At 45.3% G+C, this 20,210-nt stretch overlaps 1 protein-coding gene across 2 annotated transcripts; it reads left to right on the top strand.

Moving 5' to 3' along the window:
- The first annotated feature begins 8,165 nt into the window (after positions 1-8,165).
- Positions 8,166-18,995, top strand: LOC117057172 (lipopolysaccharide-induced tumor necrosis factor-alpha factor-like). Of its 2 annotated transcripts, none has more exons than XM_033167998.1 (5): positions 8,166-8,360; positions 15,488-15,683; positions 16,184-16,282; positions 17,233-17,392; positions 18,349-18,995. In XM_033167998.1, the coding sequence occupies exons 2-5, from the start codon at positions 15,506-15,508 to the stop codon at positions 18,455-18,457; spliced, it is 546 nt and encodes a 181-aa protein (XP_033023889.1). In that variant the 5' UTR covers positions 8,166-8,360; positions 15,488-15,505; the 3' UTR covers positions 18,458-18,995. The 2 variants fall into 2 exon arrangements, with proteins under 2 accessions (XP_033023889.1, XP_033023888.1); XM_033167997.1 differs by having other exon boundaries at positions 8,168-8,360; positions 15,492-15,683.
- Positions 18,996-20,210: the final 1,215 nt, after the last annotated feature.

Genomic DNA, 20,210 nt, shown 5'->3' with positions numbered 1-20,210 from the left:
TGGCTGGGCAGGGCTTAGGAGCTTTCCAAAAGAGTGGGGAGATGTTTAAAACGTGTTTTTGTAGTTACGCATGTAGAGAAAGGAGACAGAGAGAAGTTATAATCAAAGAATCATAGAACTGTAGAGTTGGGAGGGATCTTGAGGATCATCTAGTGCAATGTAGGAATCTTTTTGCCCAACATGGGGCTCGAACCCATGACCCTGAGATGAAGAGTCTCAGGCTCTATTGACCGAGCCATCCCACTGTTTTTTCTCCCTTTCTCACAGGTCTAGAATCTAACAGGGTCATCCAATGAAGCTAAGCACTCCATGTTCCTTCAGGGTGGTCCTTTGCACTCACAATGCGTAACCAAACTATGGAATTCAATACCACAAGAGGTAGTGAAAGCCACCAACCTGGGTGGCTTTAAGTGAGAATTAGACCACTTTGATGAAGCATATCAATGGCTACTAATCACAGGGCCACCTGTGAACTAGATGGACCATTGGCCTGATCCAGCAGCCAGGCTCTTCTGATGTCCTTATAGATAGATAATACTTTATTCGGCTATAAGCCCACATGCGGATGTCCTTAATAAACAGCCAGGTTGCTGCCACTCGCCTCATTCCACGTCATCTAAATGGTAGGGTTGGCCCCAGTAACTATCTGTGAGAAGTATAATCTGTACATGACCCGACAACCTGTTGATGTTATAGATACACACCATTAGTACACAATGCACAGCTACCTGAAGCTCGAATTTCAGCTCCAGGGCTTAAAATTTCAACACTCTTGGAGGGTGATCTGAACCTCACCTAGCTCTGTTTCTGAGTCCCTAGCAGAGCTCTCCTAAGATAGTTTGCTGCCGCCTGGGGCAAAAGGTGAGATGGTCTCTGCCTCCCATTCCAAGGACCAAAGTCAGCACTGAGGAAACTTCTTGAACAAGGCACGTACTGGTGAGCTCTCATGGAGGTGAAATCACCATCTTGTGCAAACACCCGCAGTAAAGATTCCAGAGGGATGATAAAATTGGAAAAGGGCAATAATCATAATGAGCAATAATTACAGCCCAATTTGTTAACCTGCTGTTGCCTCAGAACTTTATACTGATTTCTTTTTAGACCAGTTGGGAGAACTGATTCCAATAACAATTTTCAATAAGTCCAAGCAGGAAACGGAAAAGCAAAATAAATCAATCTGTGATCTTCCGGCTGATTCATAAACCTACCCAAGGTGGCTCAATGGAACAGCAGCAGTGCCTGGCTTTTGTTGACCTTCCTTCAGCAAGGAGAAAGCTGTGGCTGACGTTATGCGGTGTGAGTATTGGTGGGTGCTTTGCCCTCAAAAAGTAGCTTCTTTTCAGGAATGTACGGTAGAACATCTGTGCCCCTTCAGATGTCACTGGGTCCCAGCTACAGGCAGCCAGCATAGCTAAAGGTCAGGAATTATGGCATCTGGAGATCCACATAGTTTCCACAACAGACTTGACCTTCAATCTGTGCCTTTCCCAGACCTGATAAATGATGGGGTGCAGGCAACTAAGTTCTACTCAGAGGAAAACCCATTGAAATTAATGGACCTAAGTTAGCCGTGTCCATTAAGTGGGCCTACTCTGAGCAGGACTAGTATGGGATACAGACAGATTTGGAGTTAGAAACACCGAAAGCTGCCAGACCATCTAGTTCAGTAATGTCTACCCTGGCTGGCAGCAGCCCTCTACAGTTCCAGCAGAGCTTCTTCCCAGCTCTACCAAGAGATGTTGGTGATTGAACCAGGGGCCATCTGCATGCAAAGCAGATGTTCTATGACTGAACTACAGCCCTCCCCATTGTAAAATCTGCCATATTAGCATATGTCCCAAGATCCAAACTTACCATGACAAATGCTTTTTTAAAAAAAATTAAATGTACACACAGATGTGCTTTTAAACATGTAGGCAGGGGTCACCAAACCTTTTCAGCAGGGGGCTGGTCCACTGTCCCTCAGACCTTGGGGGGGGGGGCATGAACGAATTCCTATGCCCCACAAATAACCCAGAGATGTATTTTAAATAAAAGGACACATTCTATTGAAGTAAAAACACACTGATTCCTGGACCATCTGCGGGCTGGATTTAGAAGGTAATTGGGTCGGATCCGGCCCCTGGGCCTTAGTTTGCCTACCCACGATGTAGAGGGCTTCCACCTGCTTTGTTTTTTCACAATGGGCGTAAGCTTTCTTTAAGCCTTTTTATTGGTCTAAAATCAGGACAGACAGCAGTGTTGCAACCACTTAATTGCTTGAACAATAAATCTTTTGGCAGCCCATGAGATAAGAAGCAAGGATCCACACCAAAGCCCATGCAAACCCTTCTTGATAGGAGCCCCAGCCAAAAGATAACAGGCAACACATTGGTGTTGAACACTCCCAACGAGGTCAAAACAAAACAGGGTTTCCTAAAAAGGTGTGTGTACCTGAGAGGGTGGGACTCACATCGTTCCTCTGGAAGCCATCAGAAAACCTGCATTAATTAAAGACAGCCAAAACTTTCCAAGCCTGGGTATAATCAAGCAACCACAGTAAAGGCATAGCCTGCCTCTGGATGGGTGAGTTTGAGCAAATACTACCGCCCATAAAACCATCATTTGTGGTACAAACACATCTGAGCAACGAAGAAGCTTTTTGGAAGATTCCTGGCAGGTTCTTGCGGGTGAGCAACAAGCCACAGTGAGCAGGCTGTGAGAAAAGGCAACACCATTAGCTCTTCCAGCTTGATGATTCTATGAGTCTATGATTCGTTATGGAGGAAAGATCCCACTCTGTGTATAGGGTGGTACAGTACATAAATTCAATAAATAATCATAATCATATTTGCTCAAAAACATATAATACAATAGTGAACAAATGTGAAGTCATTGTTTGCTAAATAGTCTCTCTGGTGTTTTGTTTCCATATGGCTCATTCCAATAGCCCACAAAACATCTCCCTGAAAATACATTGTTTCCTCTTCACAGAATCACAGAAGGGAACCAAGAAATCATCTAGTCCAGCCCTCTGTTGTAAGAAATTAAGGTGTTTATATATATATAATAAATGTTCATAAGTGTTCCAAGCAAACAAGGCCACATGTCTGAAGCAGCACAGGAAGACAGTCCTGACACCATTTTGACTCTCAAAACTGACCAAAGGTTTACCAAATGGGTCTCTGCAAGGAAGGAGGGGTGAGGGAGTTTTTCCATTGTCCCAGGAATTAAAAGAGATTACTATCTCAAAGGAATGGCCAGGCTACTGAGAAAAGGCAATCAGATAACACCTTTTTGTTTGATGTAGGTGTGATGTATCTGGGGGATGGGCTTTGGGCTGCAGCTCTTCTGTGATCTACCATATGTGTGAGGTTTCTGGGGGTGGGGCGGACTCCAAGGGGGGATTTCTTGAAATGTCTTTAAGGACAGGCAGCCCTTGGTTTGGGGTTCTTCTTCCCTGCTCACCTGTGTGTGAGGAAGGGACCCTGTTGCAACAGAACAATAAAGATCAAGCTTACTAGCTGCTTTGCTTCTAATTATTCTCTGGCTGGCCTCTGTTTTTTACTCCTACTGATGGAGAACCTGCAAAGGACTTTACAAGGGCTCTTGTGTACCCCATAAGGGAATAAGGGCAGATTTTTTCTTATAACACCTCTCTCTTCAAAGCCATTATTGCCAATTCAACACTTTTACATGAACAGGCAGTGGCTCATGAATGTTCTGACCGAAATGATATTTGCAGCCATTTATTTATTTTATTGCCTTTATAGCCCACTGTTTTCCTCCAAGGAGCTCAAGGGGCTGCACGTGGTTCTCTCCATCCTCATTTAATCCCCACAACAACCCTGTGAGGGAGGTTAGGCTGAGAGGCAGCGAATGGACCAAGGCCACCCGGTGAACTTCATGGCCGAGTGAGGATTTGAACCCTGGTCTTTCCCAGGCCCTAATCTGACACTTTAACCACTAAGCCACACTAATAAAATAGAAACTGGAGATCTTAACCCCTTCTCTATCTCATATCCAGTGAGGATGAAGTTTAACGGTTTGCCAGGAATTAGGATTTGCTTTGGGAGCTGAGAGCTGTGTTTTGAAGTATTAAATAAACTCATTGGTTTCCTGGGACTTTTCCAGCTGAACGTATTGGATTCCTGCACCCAGAGGACGGCAAACATAGATGAGCTTTAATCAGGTTCCTCTGTGGGAATTATAGCTTGGATTCCCCAACCCTGTATGGATCCCATAGCACCAGCTGTGGCCGAAAAGTGTTTGGAAATTCAACCCTGCCCTCCAAACACAGAAGCACGCACAATCTGGAGCTTACTTGACCCAGACCCAGCCCCAAATTGATTCAGGGGCTGGAGCTAATGTTTAATTAGTATTTTTTAAAAGTCTAATTAACTATGTGGCTGAGGGGGTAAAGAAAGGGAGGCTGCATCCCCATGTCCTCACTGAAGAGAGCAGGACTGAACCTGCTTCTGCACATTTAGGATAGCTCAGTCAGTAGAGCATGAAGCTCTTAATCTCAGGGTCAGGGGTTCGAGCCCCACGTTCGGCAAAAAGATTCATTCATTTCAGGGGGTTGGACAAGACGACCCTCAGGGTCCCTTACAATTCTGTTATTCTATGCTCCATCTTCTCACCTCACACCCAAGACCCTGCCCCTTGACAGCCATGGATTACTCTGAGCAGCCTGACCCAACTTGAAGCTGTCTTGACCCAACTCAACGAAAGTCCCATTCTGCCTGAATCAAGCTGATTTGGTTTGTGCTTTGTCCAAATCCTGTTGACAGCCCTAATAATAGGTTGCATTCAGCTAAGTTCTACTTAGAATAAACCCATTAAAGACCTATGTCATCCATGTCCATAAATTTTAATGAGTCTCTTCTGCTTATGACTAACTTTGGATCCATCTCAATTACTATTATTTGAATAGAAAGATAACGCACCTCAACAGAGTGAGGAACAAGGCACTTAATGCACTGTGACACCACTTTAAGCAGTCACAGCCCCCCCCCCCCGCCAAAAAAATGGGATCTGTAGTTTGTTAAAGGATGCTGAGAATGGTTAGGAGACCTCTGCTCCCCTCTCACAATTCCCAAGGTTTTGTGAGAAGAGGGAGTGACTGCTGAACCACTCTGAAATTGTAGCTCTTGGAGGGGAATATCGGGTTTCCTAAGAACTCCAAGCACCCTTAACAAACTACACTTCCCAGAATTCATTAGGGGAAGCCATGGCTGTTTAAAGGGGGACCAAAGTGTTTTAAATGTTTCCTGTGAATGTGGCAGAGGTGACTGCTATTCCTGCTCAGTCTGCTGTCAAGGTGCTAAAACTGTTGATGGGCAACATCAAGCCCTCCCCACTCCTCCAGCTTCATGGTGCTTGCTTCTTATAGTTCTTAACCTTAAAATCAGATTTGTGCCACATCTGCACTATACATTAAAGACTGCATTGTATACTGTTTTATAGGGCAGGAACAGCCTTGTGATGAGAGATCCCTTCAAAGGATTCCTTCAAATAGAGGACGGTCCTCTGTAAAGAACAGCAAGGCGACTCTACATACAAAACATGATTTTCCATAACCTCCAACATTTCTCCAATGAAAATAGGGACGTCCTACGGAAAAGCGGGACACTCCAGGATCAAATCAGAAACTGGGACAGCTTCTGTAAATCCAGGACTTTCCCTGAAAAATAGGGACACTTGGCAGGTCTGGATTTTCTTGCAATCAAGAGTTGCAATAAGAGAAGATCTTCACAGCCCTTTGGGTCCCTTCCAGATCTACAATTCTATGCTTTTATGTAACTTAGCACTGAGCTGGCTGTGGTCCTGGCAGATTTCAGCAGCTTCCATTGCACAGAATCTGAATCGGTCGACAGCTTTTCCACTTGGGGGTGGGGAGGAATATCCCTTGGAGGGATGGGGACTTCGAAAGTAAGCCATTTGTGTGTCAGGGCCATAAAAAGTCAAACTTTGTTCCGGCGGCTGGCGCCATTGCGGATGGTCCTGGGCTGCTTCGGTGGCGAGGCACCCAGTTCATCCCGGGGGTTAGGAGCCCTGCAGCCGCATGCAGGGCTCTGGTTGGGGCGCGGGAAGAGCGTCCCGCGCCCTGGGCTCCCCGGCTATGCCCGTTGTGCTCCGAACCCTTCCCCCGCGCCCCCTGTAAGGGGGGAGTGGGGGTGAAGGGACCACGGAGTCGGGCTTCAGGGGACATGCCCCAACCGGGATGTTTACATGCGGCGGCAAAGTCCGTGAGGAGCGTCTCTGTTCTACCTGTCATTAAGAAGTTGCTAAGAAACCAGAAGCTGTGAGTAATTGACTGACTCTTTGTACTTCGGGAAAAGCTCTGGGATCAAAAGAAAAGGCAGCCCGCCTCTCTCCCTTCGGGGGTTGGAAGGAATTAACTCTTTAAGTGACTGCTGCTACACTAATCACTTGAAAGTGCTTGGAATTTGAAAACTGACTCTGTAGAGATTCCCTCTCAGGGGTTAATTGAGGAAAAATATCTCCATTTGAAGTTTTGGTCTTTATACTCTGGCTTCGGAAGAAATGGCGGCGATTTGGAATTGCGCAGGAGAAAATTGAGACAAAGGAGGAAAAAGACAGGAAATGTAATTTGATACCCACCTCCCTTCCCCGAAGATGTTGGACTTTGCGCTCATGCTGGCACAGAAGGACTGGGAGGTAGAGGAAAAGCTCACTGTCTTTCAATTGGAGCTGGCTAATCGAAAATTAAGAGTCTTGTGTGGGATTATAAATGGAAATAATCTGTATTCCACAGAGGAGGCTTTCCAAAAAATCTACTCAATGGAAACAGACTTTTGCAAAGAGCTGGAAGATGTGCTGGAAGGATGGTCTGAGATGGCAGAGCAAATCCGATTGGAACAGGGACTGTTTTCAGGGGGTGGCAGAAACCCTGAAACGGAAAGTTTTTTAATATCTAGATTCCGAGGTGGCAGCTCGGGGTCGAGGGACAGAGAATTAAGATTTCTACAAGAAGAAGAATTTTGGTACAAAGCTACGGAGAAGCTCAGAATGCAGAGGATGAACATCTTGGAGCTCGATGCAGGGTTTGTTGTGGTTGTAACCTGGATCTGTGGACATTCAGAAGCATACAATAGGGGATTCGGTTCTGGTGAAAGACAGGAGAAGACAATGGACAAAAGGGGAGTGGGTTGAATTAATCATTGTATAACATAGATGGTCTGCCATGGTATCCGAAATCGGAGTGTGAAGTTTGTTAAATAAGTTTATTTTAAATAAGTAAGGAGATATTGAATTTAAGTTAAAAGCAGCATGCTAAATGATAGAAGAAATAAGTTTAGCTCTAAGAATATTTGGTTAAGTTTTAGGTTATAATGCAAAAGATAAGACAAAGGTGTTTTTTCTTTCTATATCAAGATAAGTTAAACTTCTATGGAGAAAAGATGTTAAGGAGAAAGTGTATTGTATTAAAACCGAAGGTGTATAGGCGGGGGAAGTCAAGTGTCAAGATTCGGAACTAGAATTTTTTTTTTTTTTTTTCTATAGCGAGATATACAGATAAGAAGAAGAATCCTGACATTATGTGTATGTGTATTTGTATTTGTGTTTGTTTTGATATTTGTAGGTGTGGGGGTTGGGTTTATGTTGTTTTGTGAAAATGCCAATAAATTCTGTTAAAAAAAAAATAAAAAGTCAAACTTTGAAACTGTAAAACCAGTCGAGCGACACATTTACAGCTCCGTAGGTTGTATCACGAGATGTCATTAAAAAAGAAAGCCCGTTCTTCACTGGGTGTTCTGTTTCGAAGTTTTGAGGAGCCCTGGCCACTCTTTAAGCTAAAGAAGATGCTTTCTGCATGATTAAAATTTGAAATGGAATTTGCCCAGGAGGATGGAAGTGCAAGCGGGTCAGGCCTTGGACTTGTGCCTGTGTTGATCTAATGATAGTGAACACCTTTTCGTGTTGTGGCTCTTCTGTTTGAAGAAAGCCTTGAGCAAATGCTCCGGGGATTATCTTCAATTAACTTCCATGTCAAGCACGAACCCAAATAGCTGGTATGGGATGAATGAGCCACATCCCAGCCTTCCCAGCAAACTCGTTCCCCGACATTCCTTAATTGGATGTTTGTAACAAGCCAAGTGTATGGAGGAGGCTGGAGCACTTGGCTAACCTGGGGGGGGGGGTAATTAAATGCTACCTGCCTACCTACCTGCCAACAGTCCCTTCCTGTCATTTTAAACTGGGATAAGCCATCTGTCAGCATCCTCATCTCTACAAGGGCAACAACATGCTCTTTCCCTTCCCTGGGACAACGACGGCATCCAACCTGAGGATAAAGTGATTGGAAATTTTGGGAGGGGAAAACGGTCGTCTCATCTTCTTCACAGTCTACTGAGGTATGGAATTTCCTTGGAATTTAAGTTTGCTGCTCCATGGAGTCGGTGGGAAAATGAAACAGAAGGTGCAGCAATGAAAGCAATATTTAACTACGCTTTACTCTGTGTAGACCCACTGAAATGAATGGAGCAAAGCTAACCTTGTCCATTCATTTCAGTGGGTCTACCCTGATTAGGGCTAGCATTGGATACTATCCCCCCAAGGTGTGAGGTTTGTCAAAATTGATACAACACCATCAACAGATCGGCCACTTGGCAAAGATTCCTAAGCAAAACATCGACGAGTCTCTCCTAAATGCTGGATGAGGGTAAATGTTAGTTCTTTATATCTGTATATATTAGGGCTGTGTTTTGTTTATTTTAATATATTTATATTTAATCAGAAAAGCCTCTAATAAGCCATCTTTTCCATTTTCATCCAAACTGGGAAACTATGGTCAACAGATCTAGAACAAGTCAGGATAGTAAACCAACTTCAACTTACGGCTTTACAGCTTGGCATGTTCCAAAGCTGGCAACCATAGTTTCCCAGTTTGGGTGAAACAGGAAAAACCGTATTTAACTGGCAGCTTCCTGGCTTCTTTGCTCCTGCCACATAGGGGTGTATGTGTGAGATAATCTCTCATTCAGATCTTGGCTGAATAATGTTCTGTGATGAAACTCCAGGTGGTTCACACTGGAATTCCCAAGAGGTCTTGGGTTACAACTCCCATGAGCATTGGCCATACTGGGAGGAGAGGGACACAGGGTTCCCCATCCTTGGTTTATGGCATGTGGGCTGACAGCAGCAGCAGTGCAGGACTTTGCTAGGATGGGATTTTATTCCCAAGCTATGTTTGGACAACCATATCTCAGTTTATTCAGCCAAGATATGTACAAGACTTTTCTATGCCTGCCTGCAGTCCCTATGCACCTACCTTTTGAAGAACCAAGAAAGTTGTCAATTAAACACAGTTTCCCTCGTTTTGCCCAAATGGGGAAACTTTGGTTACCAGCTTCAGAACAAGCCAGGATGTTAAAGCCAACAGTTACGGTTGGTTTAATAGCCTGACTTGTTCCAAAGCTGGTAACCAGAATTTCCCAGTTTGGATGAAACTGGAAACTACGATTTATTAAAGGCTTCCCTGATTAAATTGTGGCTCACACAAAGAGAGAAGAGTCTGCCTGTGCAGGGGAAAGGTTCATTCATATCTTACAAAGCTGAGACATGGTGATTTAACCCGCTCCATAATGGCTTAATTTAGGGTTGCCATACGTCTGGAATTTCCCAGACATACTCGGTCATGAATTATGGTGCTGGAGGAGACTCTTGAGAGTCCCATGGACTGCAAAAAAGATCAAACTTATCCATCCTTAAAGAAATCAGCCCTGAGTGCTTAATGGAAGGACAGATCCTGAAGTTGAGGCTCCAGTATTTTGGCCACCTCATGAGAAAAGAAGACTCCCTAGAAAAGACCTGATGTCGGGAAAGATGGAGGGCACAAGGAGAAGGGGATGACAGAGGATGAGATGGTTGGACAGTGTTCTCGAAGCGACCAGCATGAGTTTGGCAAAACTGCGGGAGGCATTGAAAGATAGGCGTGCCTGGCATGCTCTGGTCCATGGGGTCACGAAGAGTCGGACACGACTGAACAACAACACCTGGCCATCGGTCATTGGAAACAGTGTCCAGGCAGAAATCAGGGGGGATTTTCACTTTTTGAAATATGGCAACCCTAGCTTAATTTGTCATGAAGATTTAAGCTTAAGACTTAAAACTGGAACGGATGGTGGAGGATTAATGGGAATTGTTAAACTTGGCTTTTAACTTCTGATATGAATCTATGGTGCAGCCACACTTGGAATAACTATGGACAGTTCTGGTTGCCTCATCTCAAAAGTGGTGTTGTAGTGTTTAGCGCTACAAACTTTTCATGCTGGTGACAACTTTTAAACATGCATCATTTCGTAACACAGTAATTCAGTTTTACTAGCAAACCAGAGGGAGCATTTGCGCAACACACCTACACACAGCAGCCGACACACTAATGTGTCAAGACACACAGTTTGGAAAGTTCTGGGTTGGGGTCTGGATAGGCCTGGGAGACCAGGATTCAAATCATCACTCAGCCATGAAGCTCAATGGGTGACCTAGGGCTAGTCAATGCCTCTCAGCCTAACTGACCTCACAGGATTGTGGGGATTAAATGAGGAGGGGGAGAACCATGTAGCACTTTGAACTCCTTGGAGAAAAATAGATGGAAAAGGTCCCCAAAAAAGGCAACCAAATTTATCAAGGGGTTGGAGCAACTTCCCTATGAAGAAAGTTGGACAGTGTTTGGGGCTTTTCAGTTTGGAAAAAAGGCAGGAAAGAAGGACATGAAGAAAGGTGTATCAAATCTGAGAAATTTGACATAGAAATATTTTTCTCCATTTGGAAACACTAGAAACTGGTAGTCATCCAATAGAGAGAGGGGAAAAGTGAAAGGGCACCCTGATTGGTGGGTTGGAGGTAAGAATACTGGAGAATTCCATTAGAAGCAGAAAGAGGAGTAGAAATTGCTACAGTTTCCATGTTTGGCTGTCAGGAATGGAAATCATGCAAGCAAATACAAGTGGTATTTGCTATTGCTGCTTTTTTTTTAAGTCCACAAATGTTATGTAAATAATTGTGTGTCGTTGTCTGCATTGACAGTACATTCCACTGAAATGCATTGAAATTGATTACACAATTATTAATTATGCCAGCTTTGGCCATAGCGAATTGTGAGGCTAGCAGACTACTTTTAGTGGAAACAAACCGCAGTGAAACGGAAGCAGCACTGCTAGCGGTGAACACTTGATGGGATGAGAATAGCTGCTACTCCTCACAGGAATGTATTGACACAAGCTGCCTTCTGCAGAGTCATACCATTGGTCCATCCAGCTCAGTATGACTCTCCAAGACCTCCCACAGAGGTTTCACCCCATGTCTTTGCTGCTAGAGGTTCCTTAACTGGAGAAGCCAGGACAGAACAAGGTTCATGCCTGTGCAAAGCACATACCCCTCCATTAAGGCCCCATCTGAGCTTTACATTTAAAGCATCATTGTACCACTTTAAACTATCATGGCTTCCTCGAAGAATCTTGGGAACTGTAGTTTGCTTAGGGTGCTGAAAGTTGTTAGGGGACATACTGTTAGGATGCTGAAAGTTGTTAGGGGACTCTTGTTCCCTTCAGGCAGCTAGCTACATTTCCCAGAGTTTCCTGGGAAGATGGATTGATTGCTAAACCATTCCGGGAACTGAAGCTCTGGGAGAATGGGCATCAACACCTTTCAGCACCTACAGTTCCCAATATAATTGGGCAGAAGCTGTGAATGTTCAAAGTGGTATGATGTTGCTTTTAATACATAGTGCATATGGGGCCTGAGAGATGTCTCCTCCCACTGGAAGAGGAGGAGAGGTATGTGTAATGATGGGCAAGTCTATTTCTGGCTTCATTGCACTTGGTGACCTCATGGGGCAAGCCTCTTGCCTCTCTGTCCTGCCCCTCCCCTTTCACACAGGCAGGTAGCCCTAGGCCAGGCTTCCTCAACCTCAGCCCTCCAGATGTTTTGAGACTACAATTCCCACCATCCCTGACCACTGGTCCTGCTACCTAGGGATCATGGGAGTTGTAGGCCAAAAACATCTGGAGGGCCGAGGTTGAGGAAGCCTGCCCTAGGCCACTGGGGATCAGTGCCTTGGCATGTTTCCTCACAGGGGAAGGGGGAAAGGCATGTGAACCAGTGCTGCGTGCATTTGCTCTGTGCTGAGGTTATGTAGAATTATTTCCCCCTGTATTAATGGTTATGATGGTGCCTTTGAAGACCAGTTGCTGGGAATCCCAAGTGGGAGAGCTACTGTTTCATGCATGTCCTGCCTGTTGGCTTTGCTTTAGGATCATCTGTGTGGCCATTGGGGGTGCCAGGATCCCAGACCGGATTATGCCCATAGTGGCTGTATAGAACCTTCAGGATAAGAGGTGGTATACCTCTGAATACTGCTTGCTGTGAACCATAAGGGGGGCAAATGTCCTTCAGTCTTGCTTTTGTATTTCCCAGAGCCATCCAGTTGGTCATTTTGGAAAGAGCATGCTGGGTTAGATAAGCCTGATCCCGCTGGAGGGATTTTTCTTAAATGAATAATTACTCACTAATTTCTCTTTAAGTGGCCTTCTCCAGACTGTCAGCATTTCTGCGAGTGGGATTCAAGCATATCCAGGAAAATTTAGGTTTTGCTAAATTTAAGCATCCTGCCATGCATTGACGGAGCTTCATGCTCTGGCACCGGGGGTGGGAAGCAGGCAGGTTGCGCGGCTGGCACGCGTTCTGGGGGCGGGGCGCGCAGAGATGGAACCCTATCAGGATCCCGCTGCCCAGGGCACCCCGCCCCCTACACCCCACCCTTCCTACGCCAGTGCTGCCATGTCTTAGGCACAACAAATCCACTCTTAAAAATAAACAGAGTTTTGTGGTTAAGAAAGTGACAGGGAAATGTGTTGAAAAAATGAATAAGATGAAGACTTGCATAAACAGCCTGTGAGGAACTTGGGTTGATTGTCTATTGTTGTATAACTACCCCACAAACAAATCAGAATGAATGCTCAATAGTGCCTTGCCTTCTGCAACATGTGATTGCCTTAATGACAGCCCATTAGTGGTTATGTGATGCTTCCTCACTGTTCCTGCATTATTGCTATCTAAAAGGCCCTTGCTCACCCCACAAATATTTGTGGTTTGAAAAGCTACAGGAATTTAGCAGGACACGCATATTTTGCAAATGAAGTAGTTTGAGAGCCCCAACACTTTTGTAGGTACAAATGATACTGAATGCATGATTTTGTGCAGCCACCATGATCACATCATGAGCATAAACCGTGCCAAATGCGCAATAAAAAGGATGTTGGGAGGGGCTCATAATCTAAACTCCATGTAAGCCTTCGGCAAGCAAATATGTGCAAACAATCAATATATAAGTCCCATGGAGAAGCCCCAGTTACGTAAAAGCAAGATACAGTCATACCTTGGAAGCCGAACAGAATCTGTTCCGGAAGTCTGTTCGACTTCCAAAGCATTCAAAAACCAAAGAACGGCTTCTGATTGGCTGCAGGAAGTTCCTGCAGCCATTTGGAAGCCGTAGAAGCCCCATCGGATGTTTGGCTTCCAAAAGAATGTTCGAAAACCGGAACAGTCATTTCCGGGTTTCGATCCGGAGCCAAAATGTTCAAGAACTAGGCTGTTCAAAAACAAAGGTACGACTGTATATGTGGGGCACCCAGGTCCTGCCTTTGGGGTTCCTGCTGGGACATTTTCTGACCACTGTGATAACAGGGTATACTGGACTAGATGGGCCACTGACCTGATCCAGCAGAGCTCTTTGTAATGTTCTCACATTCAGCTTTAGATTCATCAACCTACATACTGAGGAAAGGCTGCAGCTCAGTGACAGAGCATCTGATTTGCATGAAGAAGGTCCCAGGCTTAACCTTCACTGCACATTTCTTAAACCTTTACCATATATTTGCACTGTGGTAGTACTCCTGTTGTGACCCACCTTGGATCATGCCATGGCCAGTGATGCTGAAGACCAGGGATGTTGACAATACTGAGCTAGATGGACCAATGGCTGTAGCTGCGGCAGAGCATCTGCTCTGCATGTAGAAGGTCCCTTCTTCAGTCCCTACCATCTCCAGGTAGGACTGGGAGAGACTCCTGTCTTGAACCTCCTTTTCTAGGACCTTTCCTGGTATTGACGATCTCAATCGTCAAGTTGCTTCATCAGCATGCATAGATTAACTCAGAGATTGCCGACATGAAGAAACAATTGCATCACACACAGGTGATTTAGCTCGGGTGCAAAGGCTACATAGCGCATTAAGGACAGATGGAAGGTCCAAACCACAGGCTTCTTGAGCTGCAGCTTGTTCTCAGTTGCATCAGCACTGCAAATGAATTGCATCATCCAACATCCATGCCATTAAGATGCCACAAGATCCTTTGAATTTTTTTATATTTTTTTTGCTATATTGTATGTTTGTTTAAAGGGACGTGGGTGGCACTGTGGTCTAAACCACAGAGCCTAGGGCTTGCCGATCGAAAGGTTGGCGGTTCGAATCCCCGCAATGGGGTGAGCTCCCATTGTTCGGTCCCAGCTCCTGCCCACCTAGCAGTTTGAAAGCACGTCAAAGTGCAAGTAGTTAAATAGGTACCGCTCCGGTGGGAAGGTAAACGGCATTTCCGTGCGCTGCTCTGGTTTTGCCAGAAGCAGCGTAGTCATGCTGGCCACATGACCCGAAAAAACTATCTGCGGGCCAACGTCAGCTCCCTCGGTCAGTAAAGCGAGATGAGCGCTGCAACCCCAGAGTCGTCCGCGACTGGACCTAATGGTCAGGGGTACCTTTACCTTTATGTTTGTGTAGGTGCTGGGAGAAAGAGCATTTCCTTACTGGCAGGCCTGCTTTTTATATAAGGACCCCCTGCTCTGTAACAGTTAATGGTGAGGTACCTGGACATTGTGGAAGTAAGGTGCCTGAAGCTACACACCCTAGACCAGGCATAGGTAAACTCAGCCCTCCAGATGTTTTGGGACTACAACTCCCATCAACCCTAGCTAACAGGACCAGTGGTCAGGGATGATGGAAACTGTAGTCTCAAAACATCTGGAGGACAAAGTTTGCCTATACCTGCCCTAGACCAACCACTGGTCCTGCTTGCTAGGAATGATGGGAGTTGTAGTCCAACATCTGCAGACCCAAGGTTGAGAAAGGCTGCTCTAGGGGAAGAATACAAAACCTGTGGCTCTCCAGATGTTGGACTCCAAATCCCATCAGACTCCAGATGGAAATCCTGGAGAGAGCTGTTGCCAGTCACTGTAGACAATACTGAGTTAGATGGACCAATGGTCACATTTGGTACAAAGCAACTTCCTATGTGTCACTTCAGAAATACTTTATAGGACCACCACAATATTTTCAAAGATGTTCATATTGGCTAATCTGACATTGGTGATGTCCTGATTTTGCACCTGAGCTCCTTGGTAGAAACCTATGTGTATGTTGCCTCTCTCCCTAATTCAGTCAAATATTAGCTTCCTCCCATTACCTTGCCTTTGCTGTATCACTTGCAGACAGACAAACCACCAGAAATGGAGCAACAAAAAAAGACCATCTCAATCCCCATGATACCCCTGGCACAGCAGCCGGAACCCTATGCACCAGGATATTCATCACCACACCCACCACAGTCATCATACAACCCGGAACCTTACGCCCAGGAGCCCTATGCACCAGATCCATTCTGGCCAGAACCTTCTACTTCATCAGGTAGGCAGCCATAAATGCACAAGTGGCAAATGTTATAGGATGCACAGAAACACACTCACAACTGGGCAGCTTTAGTTCAAATTAAATGAGGAAGGTTGGCCACTTGCCAGCCCCAGGTCCAATACTACTAAAAGAAGCTAAGACCCACACTTTATCCCAGGCACTAGATGGGTTATTCCCTTGTATGCCTCCTTCTGGCAACTCCTGCAGCCAAGATGGTGCCAAACGTATTGCTCTGCTTTGCTTTGGACCACATCAGCGAGGCTGGGGGTGTGTGTCTTGTCATCTGGGCAGCCACGCTGCCCAGGCTTGTGCCATGGGGAGGTGACTTCACTGAGGGTGCATTCCATTGTCTCTCAAGACAGATGCCAACAACAACAGATGGGTTATATTGGAATTATTTAGCAGGGCTCTTCCGTCTGTTCTCAGCTGAAGCTGCCTGGGCAATCCTATGCAACTAAAGGTTCTTCTGCTTGTTTTTCCTTTTTCTTTTGGCGCAGGTGGCTATGGCTATTACGGAAAAAGTGGCGATGGCTGTGACTGTCTGTCTCCACCACCATATTCATGTCAAGATGTCCCTTGTGATCAAGTAGGACCAAGTATGTGTTAGAAACCTATACAGATTGGATTACTGCGATGCGGTGTGCGTGGGGATTTCCATGTGCTTGATCCGGAAACTGCAGTTAGTGCAAAATGCTGCAGCACAGTTGCTGACCACGTCAAGACCCCATCAGCATATAACACGCCTGGCTCAGTCATCTACACTGGCTGCCAGTTGTTTTACTGAGCCAGATTCAAGGTGTTAGTATAGTTAAAAAAACAACAACAACCTGTTAACTGCTTGAGATCAGTTAACTTGAAGGCTCACCGTGTACCATATATGCCCACTCAGCCATTATAACCCATGGAGCTGGGATTTCCTTTTAAAGCATCACTTGTAGGAAATTGGTCTTTGGCAGCTGGAACTCTCTGCCCATTGGCATCAGGCAGGTACCATCACTGTCCTCTTTTGAGTAACAGCTTAAAACCTGGGTAGGTGTTGACATTTATATTCCACTTTTTAATGACCTTCTGCTTAGTGGACCCAGGATCCATTTAGCCCAGAGGTGAGTAACTGCTGGTCTGTGGGCAATAGAATGCCCAGGGGGGCCCTCCACACCCACCCCACAGCTTTTCCCCCTTGTCAAAGCCTCTACCCAGCACCATGTTTAGACTTGAAAACATCCACATCATATAGGTGCCAATCGGAGGGGTTTTTTAAGCCCAAGTTATTATTTTTCTCCAAGCAACTCAAGGTAGCATAAACTGTCCCCCAACCATCCTCACACCCACCCAGTGAGGTAGGTTTGGCTGAGAGACAGTAACTGGCCCAGTGAGCTTGATGTGAAGGAAAGAATTAAACCCTTCTAGTCCCAACAACTCCGAGTGGATGTTATACCACAAACACCGTGTGGGGAGGTATTCTCAAGGGATGGGCTGCAGCTGGGAAGTGATAGTGGAACAAAGGTAAATTGCTCAGACAGAACCATTTCGTTTTTGCAACTCCTAGTTGAAATGGACTCTGGTCCTCCGGTCGTGGTTGCGGGAATCTTCTCGAGCAAGCCAGCGTCCACCATCTGCCCTTGCTGCCGCCAAATCATTGCGACGGAGGTCGTCTATCGTGTGGGCTCTCTGACATATATAGCTTGCAGTGCTGTGTGTCTGATGGGGTGAGTGCTTTTTTTTCTATACAAAGAGACGTACATACAGAGAATGTAAATCCGTAATTAAAGCCAGTCCTAGATGAAATGTGAATGTCCTCTTGCCCTGCAGAGAAGCTTGCCTGGTGCCAGCAAATAGGGGTGGGCATGGGTTAACAACTGCAACACACTGGGAGGCCTTGGTTGTCCTCCAGGAAAGTCCCTGCTCTTTTGACACTAGGCACGGTCTGTCTGGGAATGCCGATACATACTTCTCCCATTGGAAGCAGGGAAGAGGCTGTCCCTCATGGTCCAAATGGATGGATGCTCTTGAATGCTAAAGAATATGCTCCACATTTTGCATTTTGCAGTATTTGGGAAAACATAAGTAATCTTGCTTGAATCTGAAGGTTTGTGAGATTTCATTCCTCGCAAAATGCATGCACACGCAACACACACACACAGAAGAGTGCCTCCTCCTTCAGAGGCAAGGCAGATATCAAAAAGGGGAGATGAAAGTTTCTGTCTCTGTATAAGACAGTATCTTAACTTCCTAAAGGGAAGGACCACAGGTAAAGCACCTGCTTTGCATGCAGAAGGTCTCAGGTTCAATCCCTAGCATCTCCCAAGTAGGGCTGGAAGAGACCCGACCACCGCCACCTGAAACTCTGGAAAGCCACTGCCAGTCAGTGTAGACAATATTAACACAGACCAATGGTTTGACTCAGAAAGCTGCTTCCTCTGTTCTTAAGAGGGCCTTTTCAGATCCTAGTGAGTCTTGCCTGGCATCCATCTTGTAGGCACCAAACACCTTTTTATTTGCCCAGTCTTTCAAAGAACATTCTATCACTGAGATTTTCTCTCTTATTAGTGTTATTGGGGATATATTTTTAAAACTGCCAAACAATCGCAAACTGTCCTGAAATCAAATTTTTGGTGAAGGGATAAAAACAACCCTCTTTAAAACTTTCTGCCCTCTCTCCCAGAGGCTGCATGGGCTGCTGCCTCATACCTTTCGTGACGAAGTGTTGCAAGGACGTCGACCATTACTGCCCTAAATGCAGGTACCACATCTACCGATACAAGAGACTATAGACGCCTGGAAGAAAAGCCATTTGAGGCCAACTCGCAGGAAATCAAGCTGGAAGAGAATCTTCTTTCCTTCGGTGAATTCATGCATTGACTCTTGGGACTGTTCCGGGTGCAGAATTGCTCAGCAATTTCCCACTCCTGCCAGCTTTTCAGTTAAGCTTGCCTGGAATGTGGTTGCTGCAGCCTCTTTGCCCCTGCTGACCCCAGAAGGATGAAGCAGGAAGAGGCTGTTGGTAGGTTGGTCAACAGCTTGTGTGTGGAACATCTTGGCTTTTTGCATGGGCTTTGGAATCGGGCATCCCTTGATTTCATACTTGCCTTGCATCCTTGTTAGCCTTAGTCCCTGAACCAAGCACAGCCATTCTTAGCCTGTGGCCCTGTTGATCATGCACAAACTCCCAATTCAGAAATTGCACAAGAACCTTTTGCACCCGTTTTCCTGAAGTTCCTTTTAGAACAAACCTATTTCTGTGACTGTAAGTTGTTTTGCAGCCCTCCAGGTCTCTCCATCTGCCCCTTGAGACTCTCCCCAGACCACACCTCTCACCAGAATTGCTTCATTCATTTTTTGGGGGGGGCCTGGCTGGAATATGTCCTTGAAATCCTATATTTATTTGCCTGAATGGATCAGAGAGGGGTGCGGGTTTATTAAAATTTGACTACTGTACAAAGGTTACACTTGTTGATCTGCCAATTTTGCCTCTGGTCCTAGCCACTGCTGCCATGTGGCCCTTACGAGATTGTCTCAGAAGGAATGTGGCCCCTCGGCTGAAAAGGGTCTGAGCTTAGCAAACCACTTTTCTTTCATTCTCTCCCAGCCTGTTTGCATATTGGAAATGGATGGTGAAAGGTTTTAGGAAGTTTACAACAAGTTGTGACTATTTATAGAGCTCTTTACTTTGATGCACACCAAAGCTTTAGACCTTTGTGTAATTTATGCAGGAGAAATATTACATTGTTTAGGAATAAAAAGAATGTTTCTGGATCATCTTTTGTACCTCCGTGGCACTTTATTTTCCTGTGTGCAGCTTCGTACTTCACATTATTCAGAAATTCTAAGAAACCATTAAAAAATTGCTATGCTGTTAAAATCAGTGGTGGTAATGGAGCTTTCCTCTGTAGCTCAAACCTGACTCAGACAAAGCAGCTTTGTCTTAATGCCTCACCCTTCCTGGAATATAGGGGTTGTTATGCAGTACCTGCTCTGCTGGTCTGTTGTGCAGATTACTGATATCATTCATGACATGCCTTGATAAAACCTAAAACGATGTACGACTGCAAAGTTAGAAGCAGCAGAAATTAACTTTGCATAAATCTGAACTTGCCGACATTTTTAACTATACAATACTTCCCAACAAAACTGTGTGAAAAAATTATAACAGGACTTGTTTTAACATGCAAAATGAAGTATGTTGTTGTTGTTGTTAGTCTGGCAGTAGCCAAAACTGGGAACATTATAAAAAAGAAAAAGCAGAGCAACCAGCTATCCAGACTTTCCATGTCAAATCTCTTTTGAGTATGACACAAGCTCTCCATTGCAAAGCATGGTCTACTACAGAACAACTTGCCCCTACCTGTTTGTCTCATATGATTAAAAAACAGGGAAATAGTTCAGAGATCTGATTAACAGGGTGTGGGTGTACTTACCTTATTCACAGGGGTACAAACTAGGGCAAGATTCTTGGTCCAAGTGATCAAGTTGGCTACTTTTTTAGCATCAGCTAGCTAATAAATTAGCACGCCCAAACCATCAACT

This window comes from Lacerta agilis, chromosome 13 (genome assembly GCF_009819535.1).
Source record: "Lacerta agilis isolate rLacAgi1 chromosome 13, rLacAgi1.pri, whole genome shotgun sequence".
Lineage (NCBI taxonomy): Eukaryota > Metazoa > Chordata > Lepidosauria > Squamata > Lacertidae > Lacerta > Lacerta agilis.
The sequence above is the reverse complement of the archived record's forward strand: the minus strand, read 5'-3'. Positions and strand labels throughout refer to the sequence as shown.